The sequence below is a fragment of the Danio rerio genome, chromosome 12, assembly GCF_049306965.1.
Source record: "Danio rerio strain Tuebingen ecotype United States chromosome 12, GRCz12tu, whole genome shotgun sequence".
NCBI lineage: Eukaryota > Metazoa > Chordata > Actinopteri > Cypriniformes > Danionidae > Danio > Danio rerio.
Window position 1 is genome coordinate 21,975,337 of NC_133187.1, and position 16,936 is coordinate 21,992,272.

General features: G+C 34.8%; 1 protein-coding gene across 3 annotated transcripts in view; it reads right to left on the minus strand.

The window, feature by feature from the left end:
* Positions 1-4,145: 4,145 nt before the first annotated feature.
* rhbdf1b (rhomboid 5 homolog 1b (Drosophila)) overlaps positions 4,146-16,936 on the minus strand; it is a 70,071-nt gene continuing 57,280 nt past the window's right edge. For all 3 annotated transcript variants that reach the window (XM_009306705.5, XM_021480300.3, XM_073918419.1), the window contains 8 exons: positions 15,881-16,042; positions 15,695-15,795; positions 15,542-15,605; positions 12,418-12,512; positions 9,874-9,949; positions 9,054-9,154; positions 8,762-8,915; positions 4,146-4,922 (listed from right to left, as the gene is read on the minus strand). In XM_009306705.5, coding sequence (XP_009304980.2) covers positions 4,503-4,922; positions 8,762-8,915; positions 9,054-9,154; positions 9,874-9,949; positions 12,418-12,512; positions 15,542-15,605; positions 15,695-15,795; positions 15,881-16,042 — 1,173 coding nt within the window. In that variant the 3' untranslated portion in view covers positions 4,146-4,502. The remainder of the gene's footprint in view (positions 4,923-8,761; positions 8,916-9,053; positions 9,155-9,873; positions 9,950-12,417; positions 12,513-15,541; positions 15,606-15,694; positions 15,796-15,880; positions 16,043-16,936) is intronic.

Genomic DNA, 16,936 nt, shown 5'->3' on the forward strand with positions numbered 1-16,936 from the left:
CCTCTCGTCATTTATTTCACATAATTATGAATTAGCATGGCTGTAATTTATGTTTTTGCACTTGGTCGTTTGTGTCAATGCGCATATTAAGTTTTATTTTTGTGTTTTGCCCATCCTCTGACAATATTTTCTAACTATTTAATTAGTAGTAATAATAATTACATGCCATAATAACTAGATATATATAATTTATTTTTAAAGCTCTTAAAACTGTGAAAAAAGTGTTTTGTTATTTTTTGGTAACATTTTGCAATAAGGTTTTTTTAGTTAATCTATGTACTAACATGAACTAATAATGAACTATACTTTTAAACCTTTATTAATTATAGTTTAACATTTACTATTGCATTATTACAATTTAAAGGTATGCTTCTTAACATTAATGTTAATGCACTGTGATTTAACAAAGGTTAACCAATAATTTTATTTCCATTAATTAATGAATACTGTAATGATTTGTAACTGTACTTCACTGCATTGTTTGTTCACATTAGTACATACATAAACTTAATTAATTAATACAACCTTATTGTAAAGTGTTACCTTTTTCATATTTTGGATTGATACTATTAATTTTATTTAATATTTAAAACCTTAAAAGTATTTGTATTATTGTTGATGTTATGCCTCTTAGCAATATTTTAGTCCTCTATATGGTTTTTAATTAAATTTTTATTGTGAGATTGTAATGTAATGCATCTATATTGTTGAATTTCTGTTTGTTTGTTTTTCTGTATTTCCCCCTCTATATTTAAGGCTTATCTACTATTTTTAAGGTACTTAAAACCAACCATCTAATAAAAAATACAATTGACAATCACATTTTGTTTCATGAGTGTCTTTGTTCCTGTTTTGTAGGACTCTTATTTTAACAGATTTCATTGGAAAACACTTGACTGATCATTCAATTAAAGTTTTACCTTTATTATTCCATCACTCAATGAGATCATTTAATTGTGAGTTGAATTACTCCATTTGTAATTGTTTTTAAATAAACTAAAAACGAAGACTTGTTTTATTCAGTTTGTTGAATTTGAACTCTACTTTACATATTAAAAGATATTTAAAACCACTATGAATGTATTTAAACTAATATTTAAATTTATATAACTGTTTCACTGTGGGTATTTCTATTTTAATTTATTTAGCACATTTATTGCCTATTCAAACATGAAAACAAGTTTTAGATAATTTGTGGCTCTAATAAATTGTTAAACATTACAATATCCCTGCAGAAAAATCCAGCTTAAACCAGCCTAGGCTGGTAAGCTGGCTTTAGCTGGTCGACCAGGCTGGTTTTAGAGGGGTTTTGGTCAGTTCTAGGCTGGTTTCCAGCCATTTCCAGCCTGGTCTTAGCTGGTCAGGCTGGAAACTGACCAGCAAAATCCAGCTAAAACCAGCTTGACCAGCCTGGTTTAAGCTGGACATAGCTGGTTTTGGCTGGGCTCCCAGCCTGGCTAGGCTGGTCAAGCTGGTTTAAGCTGGTCATCTCCCAGCCTGACCAGCTAAGACTAGGCTGAAAATGGCCAAAACCCCTCTAAAACCAGCCTGGTCGACCAGCTAAAACCAGCCTAGGCTGGTTCAAGCTGTTTTTTTCAGTAGGGATTTTTGACAAAATGGTCTAAAATGATAGTTTACAAGTGCCTAAGTGGGATTTGAACCCCATTCTTTATGAAAAGAAAGAAAAATCTGATTGGCTCTGACATTACGTTCACCAGTGGGCAGGTACTTCAATCTGATTGGCTGGTCTCTCGTGCACGTATTCAGTCTCACTGCGTTTGCTTGACTTTTGTCCACACTGGCACCTCAAACCTTTCCTGCTTTTGCTCTCCAGAGATCCTCCGGGTAAATTGATTATTCCAAAATGTTGATATGGTTTATCAATGTTGATGATGGTTTCCTTAATTTTATCACAGTTACATTTCTGCTTGCGTTAGTTATATTTTTGTTTAAATGTTTTTTATTTGATTAGTATGGTGAACATTTTGAATGTTTAATAAATGTTTGTAAAACAAAATACATTCTTTACATCCAACCTCTATTTTCTGTGTCTTTAAGTGTTTGAAACTGGAAATATCTCATCATAAAACATACAGCCAAAATGTTATGGTTTATTAGATTAAAAATTGAATATGTAAGTCTATTTTAGTATTTTGGTTATTGTTAATAAATAGTGCCTCAATATAAATCATATCAAAAAGCACGAAAGGAAGAGGAAACACAAGACACAAATTCTGTATATAATCTCTGAGAGCACGCAGGAAAATGTGTGCGTGAGCAGTGCATATTTGAGAGCGAGAAAATTTGCGCGTGAGCAGCGTATATTTCAGAGCTCGCAAGCAGTTTTGTCCACAGAGGAAATCGGTGCACGAGCATCACACAAGGTAGAGAGCAAAGTTCTTCATTGTTATGTGAAGAAAACAACGTTAAGTTTTGTATAAAGTAGCCTACTTCATTGAGAATATATGCCACAATTTTACATTGCTGCTAGACAGATTTGCATCTTCATCTCTTCAGCACACACGAGATTCAATTGACAAAATACCAAGTTCACTCAATTTTACTTTGCAGCATACAGGAGTTGTTGGTCTACTGCTGCCTCATTGAGGTCGTTTATGTAGTTTTAGTTAATCACAAGTTGATCACAGAAGACATAACATAGCACAACTAAACTAATGAACTAGACAGCAGTAGACCTGCAATTTCTGTGTGATGTGAGGCAAAATGGACTCTATTGTGGTGGAACTCGTTCTTGTGCAATGTGCTGTAGACAAGATGTAGACAAGATGCAGCACTGTTTAGCACTTTTTCAGAAAATTACATTTGTGTTTTTATATATCTGAGCAATGTTCTTTCATAAAAAAAGGTTTGTTTAATAAATACAGATCTTACAACCATACATAATCTGTTTACAGTTCATTTTTCTGTTAAAAAGACTCGAAAAGACTCGAAAATCAAACTATAGGACTTTGGACTTGACTTGAGACTTGTTGCCTTTGACTTGGGACTTGACTCGGGACTTGCCTGTCTTGACTCGGGACTTGACTCGGGACTTGAGGGCAATGAATTGAGACTTACTTGTGACTTGCCAAACAATGACTTGGTCCCACCTCTGGTATCTCATATGTTTTGATGTTTTTATATTCATTCATTCATTCATTTTCCTACAGCTTAGTCCCTTTATTCAACAGGGATCACCACATCGCAATGACCGTCAACTTATCCAGCATATGTTTTACACAGCAGATGCCCTTCCAGCTGCAACCCAGATCCGGGAAACCTATACACTCATTCATACACATACACATAGCGCATGTCTTTGGACTGTGGGGAAACCCAAGCGAACACGGGGAGAACATGCAAACTCCACGCAGAAACGGCAACTGACCCAGCCGAAGGTTTGAACCAGTGACCTTCTTGCTGTGAGGCAACAGCGCTAACCACTGAGCCATTGTGTCATCCCCATGTCTTTGGACTGTGGGGAAAACTGGAGCACAAGATCAAATGTGTAACAGGACATTGGTAACAACACTAAACACATCTGTAACAAGAATTATATAAGCGCATTGTGTAACAACAATATACTTGCAGGTGTTTTTCCATTTCCACACCTATTTGCATACCATGTACTTTTGAACACTGTATTAGAATAAGAATGGCAGAACTAATGCTGCATTAGAAAGTTTCACATTGTGATACCAGTGTATTTACAGGGTAAATCATCAGGAACTGTCCACGCAAAATATTGTGTAAAATGGTCACAAATTACTGTGTAGTATGTATATAAAATCTAAGCCTTTGTGTTACTGTTTAATAACAGCAAACTTCTGCCAAATTGTATATAGAAATATAAAAATGCCTTGTGTTTATATGTTGTTTTAAGGTAAACTCACATCAGTAATTCACATTACAGGGGTAGTTTACCAAAGAATGTGTTATTAATGTCCTGTTACACATATGAACTTACACATACTATTCAGTGTGTTGTTACATGTGTAGTTACACCAGTATTACACAAGTAAATACTATGTACCAATGTGTACATACACTGTAGTTATATACTATTTACACATCTACCTTGTAAGTTCACAGTTATAAGTGACACTTAAGATAAAGTGGGACCAAAGTGGAAAAACAGCCAAACATGACAGCAAACTTTGTGATTTTGTCACAATTTATTTTGTTCTCTTACTTTTGAACAGGTAGCTAAAACGCTACCGAATTTAACCTTTGTAGTAGTAGCACTACATGCATCACAGGTTTGCTCCAAAAGTGCTCTGATCTAACAGGACTCGGATATGGCAGTAGCTGGTAGTCAATGAAAAGGCACAACTGGCTATTCTTCCCTCCTGGGGTGGACTCTCTGAGCCGGAGAAATATTAAAAACAATAAAACTTTCCGTATGAAACAACATTGTATAAAAAGAGAGTATTTTATATAAGCTTAAGAGTCAAGAGTTGGCATCCAGATGCCTTCAAGCGCAGCCCTATTTCTGCAAGGCCTCAGTGGAGGTGAGCATTGAGGTCGTATTTCTCACAAAACTTGTCCGTCAGCGGGATGCAGGTGAGAAACTCACACCACTCGCATTTAACTGGATAAACATAGAAGAGTACCACGAAGCTGGAGAAGATGCCCACAAAAAGGGTAAGTGCCACGAGGATCTGTAGACGTTTGCGGTACATGTCCATGCGGCCGAAGCTGATGTAGGGCAGGAAGGCGAAGGACAGGAAGAAGCCCGAGACGAAGCCACAGATGTGAGCGAAATTATCTATCCAGGGCAGCAGGCCAAAGGCGAAGAGGAACAGCACTACACATGAGAGCTTGGTGAAGGCCCTCCATGGCCGTGCCAAGATCTGCCAGCTCTGGAACAGCTCCACGAACAGACAGGCCAAGATGCCAAACTGAGAGCCAGCCGGACCCACCTGGCATCAGAAGCAGAGGGAATAACGTTTTATGGCTTGAGAGAGACATTTCTGCACTGAACCACCTCAAATAAACTGCACTGAAAAAAAACATTCAAAGATGACTCATTGGATTTACAGATTTTTTAAAGTTAAATGGTCTTAAACAGTTTAATTAGGCTGAATTTAAACAAACAAATTACGTTGAAAATTACTAAATTTAATTTGTTAGTTTAAATTCAACCCATATAAATTGTTAGCAACAATTTTGCAGACATCATTTCTTTCAGTCTGGGACATTGGAACAAGGTGGTTAGTCAAATATGTCTGCTTCCTGCTATATATGTTGTAAAAAGTAAGCCTTTAGATCAATTAAAAAAATTACTTCTATATGTTACACTTAAAAATATATTTATTTATAATATAACTTATTACAGTGTGACAGTTTGATGTGCCATATGCATTAGACGTTCAGGTATTGCTGTGAAGTTTGAGGCTAATCTGAACGTCGTTCCAGTAGCTCAACTGACATCATAGATTATGATGGGTATCATCGATAAAGATTATGTGTATATCACTTGCACTTGCACACTTATAAAATGAATCATTTTAACAGCAGAGAAGCAGGTAAAAGATGATGGATATACATATAATAAAAATAATAGCGTTTTAAAGTTTAAAAATGTGCCTGAATAGACAATTCAGTATATATAGTTAATTATGCATTATTCTGCCAGTATCTGTAACACAATTTCACTCCGTCTTGTACAATGCTGATGTCATTTTAATTCTTACTGTTTTTTTTAACGTGAGAACGTTGTTGTTTAGACTTCAAATATGCAGTTTATTTATAAAGATGTTTATAACATATATTATATTATATATTTGAACTTTTTTTGCACCATGCACCGGGACAACAGCGGCAGTTAATCGCTCATGACATTTACAGAGCCTTTCCTTGGATACTTCTTTTGAAATTGACCACTGACTGTGATGCATGTCTCTATAGTGGTCAAATACAACCTATAATTTAATTTGGGTATATCGATCAGTCAGTCTATAATCTAATAAATTTATTATTTAATCCAGAGCAAACAGTATGACTGAGAGCAAAAAATATTGTAATTTTAATTCTGTCTAAATTTGAACCCTGCTTAAGTTCATTCAATTATTTTGATTAAGCTTAGTCCCTTATTTAACAGGGTTCGCCACAGTGGTACGAACCACCAACTATTCCAGCATATATTTTATGCAGTGGATGCCCTTCCAGACATAACCCTGGGAAACACTCATACACTCTAACATTCACACTCCCTCATACACTATGGTCAATTTAGTTATCTCAATTCACTCTTAGCGCATGTCTTTAGACTGTGGGGGAAACTGGAGTACCCAGAGGAAACCCACGCCACTATGCGGAGCAGATGCAAACTCCACAAAAAATGCCAACAGTCCAGCCAGGACTCAAATCTTATTAACTCCAGTTATGTAAAAAGTGTCATTTTTTAAACTTTCCATGGTGTCACAACAAGTCTATCATGCAACACACTGCAACCCTGATGATTTATTTATGAATATGATTTATGAATATATATTTTAATAAGATGTTACTTTTTCACTTTTCAAATTGACAAACATCCTAAATATGTTGTAAAATAGCTAATGTTACAATTCTCAAATATATGTAAGAATAAGAATTTCATTGTTTATACAGTTTAATAATCACAGGTGAATAAAACACACCTTCCGATTATGTTTAAATATAATTATTATTGCCATCTCCATAGACATCAGCCTCTATTTTACAAACCATAAATGTTATATTCTGCTAGCATGAATACTGCTTTAAATGTCTGAAACCTAAAATTAATGTTATTTAATAAATCACAAGCACATCTTTCTCGGGCTCAGCGCAAGCAGATTTAAATTTAGCAGCTGATCTTGTGACACACGGAATGTTCTGATCAAACCGATCTAATCTCATGCTCCTAAAATCAGCAAGACTGATCATAATGATCTAGGCGCAAAACCTAAAGCACATGGCACAAAAGCATTATGGGCGTGTCCAAATCCATTAAACAAACAATCTGCAATGCGAGGATAAAGAATGAGTCTCCTCCATTCGGCCTCTTTACTTCTCTTTCTCTTTCTCTTTCTCTCTACTTTACTCCTTTACTTTTGTGGATAAGGAAACGGTGTTTTACACACTCCATTGAAGACATCCATTAGTCAACATATTTAATTTAGTTTGTGCAGCGCAAAGATTTGTTTCAAAGCTACTTCTATTTCTCGATTCTAATTTCCAGCAAACGAATAAATGAACTATAATAGCGAAGTGTGGTCAAAATACTAAGTTATATGCAAACACACGTCTTATTCTTATGTCCCATATATTGACACAAACTTCTTCAAAACCTGACAGGAGGACAAATCTAAACTCGTATTTAGTAAACAAATATAAATATGCATATAATAAGTAATACTGCTAATAATAATAACATTATACCAATTTATTTTTTTAATTTATTTGTGTACTGCTGTACATCCTGTGTGTACTAAGCAATGTGTAAGCATTAGGGCTAACATAGGTGCATAACTAATGGGCTCTGCGCTGGACTTTAGACCAGCTTTTAGATGGTCAATGGGGCAGTATTTTAGTTCATCAAAAAAGCGACAACAATGTGCCTTAACACACCTCTATTTTAGACCGAAACGCCCATGAGTCCACGAAGTGGCGCAAATGAATTTGCTATTTAAACAATGTTTTGCAAAACGTAAAAATAAGGCTTGTGCTGGTTTCAAAATAGCAACAAATCGCACCAAACATGTCTAGCGCCTTATTACGCCAGGTGTACAGTGTGATAGGGCTTTTAATACTAGCAGGTGCCATTTATTAAATAATATTGTTAAATACTTAAATATTATTGTTTCTTTAATTATCGTATTTAATAAAATAATTCTGTATTGTAAAACAGTGCGTATGTGTGTTAATTTGGATTTTAGTGTAGAGTTTTTAAAATTATGCAAATACAATTCAAAAAGCTTTGTAACAGTACTTTTGCTCGGTTTCAAGAGTTCACACTTAGCTGATGTTTGATTATAGGGCTTGTTTGGCATGCTGTCCCGGGAGAGAGCTCTGAGCTTGTAAAATCCTCGAGCCTGGGGCTCCCTCCTGTTTGCAAGGTGAGAGGGGAGTTTGAGCTCGGGTAGATCTCGAGAACTCCCGTGATGTAGTAGCTAATGAACAGATAGGGATTGCTCTTAAGAGATAACTACTTACTAGGAGCATGCTGATTTGTTGAAACCCACGTGAGCACAGGGTGAACGTGTAAACTCCGGACAGAAACGTCGGTTGGCTTGGTAAGGACTAGAACCAGTGACGTTCTAGCTGTGGGGCAACTGTGCTAACCACTGGGCCACCATGCCACCCATCTAGGAAAGGAGGAGGAGTAGGGGTGGAATGGGGGATTCTTCAAAACGAAGATGGCTGTAATATGGAACTTAGAGTATTTATTAGGAATCATCTGATTGGAGAATCATAAATTAAATAATGTGGGACCAGCTACAAGCAATCATAAGCCTGTGATCCTCTCGAAATTAGTTTATAAATAAACTTCCCTTAATCCATTGGTGCTATTTTTTATTTTTTAATATAAAAAAAAACATTTTTAGTGATTAATAATAATCGAGGTGTTTTAGAATAAGTGGTCTATAAGAATTATCCAGCCAATATCCTAAAGACCTATGAAAGGCTGAACTGAACTTTTAAAAATTTTAGGGTCCAAATTAGTTAAATAATCCCATTACTGAACAAAGACACTCAATGATCCCTGATTCAGACTCATTAGGTCTTTCTATACCTCTGCTCTGTACGGTAAGAAGATGGCACTGGCGAGGTTGCCCGTAATCCCGCTGAGGATATAGATGATAGAGATTCTCAGCCAGCCTGCCAGCTTCTCCAAATCCCTTAGAATGGTCATCTGGAAGCACACAGACACCAGGCAGTGCAGGATCCTGCAGAGACACAGAGACTTTCTCTATCAATCAAACACGGCTTTACCTTTGTCAGGACAGTAATCTGACACTGCATTTAATTTATTGGGAAATTCACAATAGGCCCCCCTGTGACGGATCACGCTTCCTCCTACTCACCCGGCGTGAAGAAACAGAGATAGCCAGAGTCGATAGAACTGGTCTGGGATCTCTGGGTTCAGAAAAGGCAGGAGGCCACAAACATCATCCATGCAATGAACCTGAGAACAGATCATCAGTTTTATCCGTAATTACACAAATTACAATTCATGGCTAAAGGTTTGTCTGTACACTGACATTATGGATACTGGGACAAATGTAGATCTCTACACCCCCTGCTGGTGTTTTACATGATTGCACATTGTAGTGACACACATTATAAACCAGCGGAAAATCGAATAAAAATAAGATTTTTAGACCTTAAAATGATCAGTTTCTCAAAATTTACAATTGATGTTTATGTGTTTGAGTCTCCATTTTGTGAACAACTGATGACAATTCTTCCAATTTCTAATAAAAAATCATTTTTGTAACAATGTGCCATGTTGTCAGTCTTGTTTTTATTCACTTTAAACAACACAACACCAATATTTAAACTTAATATGAGCAAAGAACCAGTATTTGGTGGAATAACCATGATTTTAAAGCACAATAAAATAAAATACATTTTATTTTGACCAACTGTTCAAAGCCTAAACTGTTTCCAAAATTTTGTCAGTCATTTATAGAGCATCACAAATATTGACATTTTACAAACCCCTACCATACCTACGTTTCCATAGCTGTGTGTGTGTGTGTGTGTGTGTGTGTGTGTGTGTGTGTGTGTGTGTGTGTGTGTGTGTGTGTGTGTGTGTGTGTGTGTGTGTGTGTGTGTGTGTGTGTGTGTGTGTGTGTTTGCATACAAAATGTCACAACTCAAGAGGAAGAAATGCTTACTGACCTGTGAACAGAGCGTGGCCTCCTCATGGAAGTATCCCTTCATGAAGTCACAGTACTCTCTCGATGTAATCTCACACCTGTGCAAATCACACTTAAATTTGAATGATTTATATTCAATTAAACAAAACATTGAGTACATTAAAATGATAAACAATGCACAAGTGAATAATTAAGCACCTTTTTACAATTTTACAATGCTCTCTAAATGTACAACATTATCAAAATATAAAACTCATCAAATAATTGCTCACAATATTTAGTTGTGTTGTGAATTGATGAAATATACTAAAAAATGTTTTTGTAGATTTGTTAATTTTACTAAATTGAATATTGAACTGATTTATTATCCATACACATACTTTTTTTAAAATTATGTCAAAATGTATGTTTCAGATGATAAATTGATAGTTTACATTCATTATTCATTCATTTTACACACATACACACATGCACGCACACACACACACACACACACACACACACACGCACACGCACACGCACACACACACACACACACACACACACACACACACACACACACACACACACACACACAGGTTCAATATCAATATCAATTTGTGTTTAGTGGAATGTGATTTCAGGAGCTGTGCCAGTGGATTGTGACATATGTCACTAGAAGTTTAGGCATTTAACAGCGGATTGTGTCAGGTGCCACTGAAAATTTCAGAATATGGTGGAGTGTGCTGTGGCACCGTTAAAAGTGACTGACAAACGAACTGAGGAGTCGACATATGCATAATGATGTTTTTGGGTGTTTAGTTCAATTAAGTTAATTAGAAAATTCTTCATTTTGTAAGATACTGTCACTGTTGTTTTTTTCTCTGAGTTTTTGCATTGCTAAACCGAATAAAAGAAAATAATAAGAAACTTAAAAAACAACTAGTAAGTTTGTGACACCAGATTTAAGTGACATTTGACACTGAAAATTCTGTAACACGGCTCAAAACAAACAACTAATTATTGGACAACACAAGTATACTAACATCATTGACACTGCAGCATGTATCTGCAAACATGTATTTGTGCAAAATGATGTATGTGTGCAGTTAAGTTCTGGTATAAGTTAAACACTAACCTACACAAGATAAAGTGGAAATGTGATTTATTATTGCATATTTCATATCATTTGTATTTATAGTTTTCATATTTTGTAGTTGTATTTTATTTTGTATTCCTTTACATTATATAAACTGTATTAACAATAAATTGGCAATTTAAAAATGTGAAGTAAATCAGTATTTACAAAGATTAATTGTTAAATGTCAAATAGAAAATTGTAAAATGTAACTCTCCACCCATGTCTGAAGTTTTTTAACATTTGCTGTCCCGCAGCAGAACAATAACCAGCTTTGTCACCCTCACTTATACTAATGTATATTGTTACTATATGACCTCTGTCAGTCCCTGCTGGCATATTGTTCTCATTTAAAATTAGGAAATAATTTTTGTTGTTGCTGTTGTTGTTGTTGTTGTTTTTGCAAAAACTACTACTCAAAAGTTTGCGCTTAGTAGATTTTTCATTTAAAGAAATGCACACGTTTATTTGTCTAGAATTTTTGATCAAAAGACAGAAACGGCTGGGAAACACCAAAACTGAAAAAAGAATTTCATACGCTATGCTATTTTCAGAAAAATATCTGTAAACTCCAGACAAAAAAACTAAAATGTTGGCAGCAGGAGAGTATTCAAACTTCAAACACATTTACAGTATAATGTAACAATACACTGCTGCTTCAAGTACAGTAAGTGCTGTTTCACTGATCTTTCTGTTTATCAACAAATCTCGAATCACTTTTTTTTTCACAAAAATATTAGGCAGCACATCTGTTTTTTATAGTTTTTTTAATTTCAGGGTTAACACTTTATTATAAGGTTCCATTAGTTCATATTAGTTAATGTATTTATTTAATAATGTACAGGGGCTGCACATTATATTGTTTCAGCATCAATATGGCAATGTGCCCGTCCACAGTAGTTATATCGCAGATATTGCAGTATCTGCAATGTCAAGTTGGTATTTTTCACAGTTGAAATCATATGTTCACTGCAAAATTTTACTGAAGTTAACCAACATGTTTATTATTTGCGTTTGTTTTTAAGGTCTGTGGGCATTTTAAAGCCAGTTTAAAACATTCAGGCAATCAATTATAATGCTTTTAACTTTAAGGAAGATTAATTCTATTTATACAATGTAGACTATATAGGAATATTTTAAATTTGTTAATTGTTATTGTTGTCACTAAACTACAAAACACAATCCCAATTAATCTGAAATTATGAATTATTTCCAAATAGAGCCATTCATTTCATCTAGTGAAAGTATGCTCAATATCGCAATATGTATCGCAGAATAATTAAATATGGCAATGTCAGTTTTCTCCAATATTGCACTGCCCTAACATGTACTGTACTCTACTGTACTGCAACTGTAGTCTGATTAAAAGCACACGTCTATTTTTTATTACATAGTTTAGATGATACCATCAAGTTAACATGAATAAATGTGTCTGCAGGTTTTCCTAACCTTCCTTTCGTTCCGATGCAGCAGGGTCGACCAGTGATGACGCAGTCGATGTGAGGCAGGTTAGTGTGATTCCCTGTGCTGTACCTGGTGCATATCTGACAGAGACAAAACAAAAAAATGACAATAATTATTAAAAATATAATTTTCTGTCCATAAAATGATAACACATGCTTTGATATAATCTTTTTGTTGCCTTTATCTGTTATCCTGTTTGAGGATCATGCTTAAAATTCAAATCTAAAATCAAATTTAAATGTCTCTGTCATTTAGTATTTAGATATATTCGCATAATTACATTTCAACCTTGTAATGAGGAGCTATATAGATTATGATGATGTACTGTAAATGCATGACATTAAGGATGAGAGCGTTTCATTTGACAAAAATTAAAATCAGAATATTTAAATGTATAGTTTAGATGGATGTGAATGGTTACCGGTTTCCCACATTCTTCAAAATATCTTATTTTGTGTTTTTGTTTTGAGAAACCTCTTGAGGGTGACTAAATGGCAAGTACATTTTCACTTCTTGGTAAACTATCCCTTTAAATACAATTTTTACATGTACTATTTATTTCGGAGCATAAACTGATAACATAACGTCATGCTCTGACAACAGAACATTTTAACAAGATCACCCAAAAATACAAACTCTGTATTCATAGAATTTGATGACAATTTCCTCCTTACCCATCACAAACCTGTTTGAGTTTCTTTCTTCTGCTGAACACAAAAGAAGTTATTTAAAAAAAAAATTTCTAAAAACAACCGTTTTAAAATAACCGTTGACTACCATAGTATTTGTTTTTCTTACTTTGGAAGTAAGTGGTAAGTGGTTTCTAACATTCTTCACAATATCTACTTTTATGTTCAACAGAATAAAGAAACTCAAAAGGATTTGGAACCACTGAGTAAATAGCAAGTAAATTTTGGGGTGAGCAATGCTTTGAAACTTTAACTTGCACTCAAAATTCTGCCTTTCATTTAGATTTGACATCTACCATGAGAATTGTTGAAAAACTGATATAAAAAATTGTGATAAATTATTGGCCATACTGCCAAGCTCTAGTATAACAGCATATAAATGAAGCACTAAAATTACAGTGCACAGCATAATTGAGTACAGCCCATTTTGAAAATAAATATTTTTTTATCTATTTCAGAGTGAATAAAGATACTATATTTTGCTACATTTGAACAAATCAGCTTTATTAAACAATTAGGATTAGGGTTTAATTCTGTAAGAGTGTGGTCATCTAACATCAATAGGAATAGAAAGACAATACATTTAAATTTGAACTAAATATTGTAAGAAAAAAAAAACATTAAATTTTTATATATTCCCCTTACAGATCAATTTAGGCGGGCTAATTCTTGAACCCTTATCTTAAGCAGTTTTGTTAAATTAGTTCCAATTTCAGCTTTGGTACTGACGAATAGAATTTAATCTAATGTAATATATGCACAAATATATAAATGTGAAGCATCCTATAGAAAAAACTAATTTAAAGGAGAGACCCGTGAGTGCCTCATCCGTGAATTGTGTACTCATTTACAGTTTTATGCAAAAGTTTGGCCACCCTTGATCATTTTCATAATTGCAAGCCATAGTCTGCTTGCCTTTCAACTCATTTGGATTTATGTTATACCCTAGGGAAAAAGCACCATTTCAGTTCTGACATCAATTTCATTGCATCTGTTGATTAAATAAATTTTAAGTTATAACAAAAATAGACAGGTGCAAAAATTTTGGCACTCCAATAGAAAAATGATCTTTTGTACAGCCACCTTTTGCTAAAGTAACAGCCTGTAGATGCTTCTTATAGTCAAGGATATGTTCCTGAAGTCTTGCTGAAGGCATTTTGCACAATTTCACCAGTTCTGTCTGGTGGGATGGGTGCACAGCGTGAACAGTAATTTTTTTTTAAAAATACATAGAATTTTAATGATGTTCAAGTCTGGGGACTAGGATGGCCATTCTAAAAAACTGAATCGTTTCTGATTATGAATTCCTTGGTAGATCTAAAACTGAGCTTTTGGTCCCTGCTGTAACTTCAGACCCTTGACTGATTCCTGAACATTGTTCTTAAAAATCTGTTGTGACTGGGTGAAATCCGTGCGGCCTTTAACTCTGACAAGGTTTCTAGAACCCTCCACCAAATTTTACAGTAGGGTGCAGGTTTTACTTCTGGAATGATTTGTTCTTTTCAGGTCATGCAAAGCTCCTATTGTTGTGACATCAGTCCACAGTATATTTTTCCTAAATGATTCAGGCTTGTTCAGATGAGACTTTGCATACCTCAAACGACTGCAGAAAAGGCTTCTTCTGCATCACCCTCCATTGAGCTGTTCTTTGTGAGGATGTGCTGGATGGTGGGATGATCTACAATGACATTATCAGCAGCAAGATGTTCTTGGAGCTCTTTAAAGGTGGTCTTTGGTTTCTCTGTGACCATTCTAACCATTTTTCACCTTTGCCTTTCAGTTATTTTTCTTGGTCTAGCACATTTTCCTTCACAAGAACTGTTCCTGTGGCCTTCCATTTTCTTACTATATTTCTGACTGTGGAGACTTTGAACCTTTGTGGAAGCTTTTTAAATCCTTCTCCTAATTCATGTTGGTAAATTATCCTAGTTTTTAGAACATTAGGAAGTTCTTTTGAGGTTCCCATGTTGCTACTTTCTGGTTCACAATAAAGAGAAGCACAACTAGCAATCAGCTATCTTAAATATCCTTTTTCACGATTGGTTGCACCTCTGTTAGGATTGTTAAGGTAGACTGAGTCATTCAAATCAATTTTGTGTCGTAATCAATCAGCATTAAGTGACTACTGGTTTTGAAATCCTCTTAAAAAGAGAGGGTGCCTAAACTTTTGCATAGCCTATTTTTTCAGTTTCAATTTAGTTTCACACATCTCAATACTGCTACACTATGTATTTCTGTCTGAAAAACATGACATTATCTAGCTTTCTCTAGAAACAGAATGGCATTTCACTGCGATCTTCTCTTGTAACATAAGAGCACATTATTATGCAACCAAGGAGGGGTGCACAAATGTTTGCAAAAACTGCTTGTTGGGCACTGTACATAATGCATGGTCATACTGATCACCGTTTCACACTCACCGGCCACTTGCTGATGTCATCAGGCCACACATGAGGAGAAACAGAGGCAGGCTCCAGACAAATCCTAACATTATTAATACACAAAATAAATAGTCATCCAATAGAAGATGAGGATAGCTTAAAAAAAGAAAATAAAGAGGATTATAAATGTACCTGGGGTCTTGATGGCACACGGAGCCGTACTGACGCACTTTATCCCCTAGAACTGGAGCACTTGGGTGCTGAGGCCACTTTACCCATAATGCCAGAGTGCTCTGAGAAAATTACAAGGACGTTTGGTTAAATATAGCTGGAGTGGACATAATAAAGTGCATACGTGATGTGAAAGGAGGAACTGACTGAACACTCCTCCTGAGAGGTCTGAACGCAGCCGGACTGGTCATTGCGGACGCAGCAGGCCGAGTGTTTTTCGCTGGCCTTTTTCTGCTGGATGAGCTGGTGAACCTCTTCATCCTGTCGCATACAGGGGGAAAACTTCGCCCCCAAGTGAATCAGCGCCTCCTGCAGGACACAAAAAACAACTAACTGTTAGATTTTGTCATTTGTAGAGTTACTGTATACTATTGTACTATTTATTGATATTTCAAATTGTATTTATTTTATTTTTTTGTTATAAAATATATATCATATTATATTATTATATAAAATTCTATTATATATTATTATATTGATATTGTTATAATACATAAATTAGTTTACAAATTAATATAATATATAATTATTTATTATATTATTATATAATATTATTATATTTTATATTATATTATTATATAATATAATTAATTACATCATTAGTTAGTAAATTAATATAATTATCAATATAATATATTAATGTTAATGACTTTTAAATTCATATTTTCTATAAGATGCTTTATAATAATATATCTGTGCATACACATTAAATTAGTAAGTACTAAAGCCCAAACTACAACAAATATAACAACTACAACAAAAACTTAACATCAAAAAATCCCAATCATCAAGTCATTCACTATAACTTTTGTCATAGAACCTACTGGACCCGACTCAAAAGACATCATATCAATGCCTCCTTTAGTCGGTGATAAATGTCCTGACAAGAACTTGGATCTTTTTTTCATATGATGTGGGAATGTGTATAAGTACAAAAATTTGTAATGAGGTCTCTGTTATCTTATCTAATCTAAAGTCATTGAATATCCCGTACCGGTAAATCCTTCCATTGTATTACTGAGCGGTGATTCATTGAATCTTACCAAGCTACAAAAAGCTGTTTGGCTGACTGGCATAACTTTTGCAAAAAAAAAAAACCTACTAACCCAACATTGCCTGCCTTTACATAATTTGCACACATGGAAGTGGTTGGTACAACTTCAGGACATTATAATGTTGAAATTATCCACAGCTTGAGTGAAC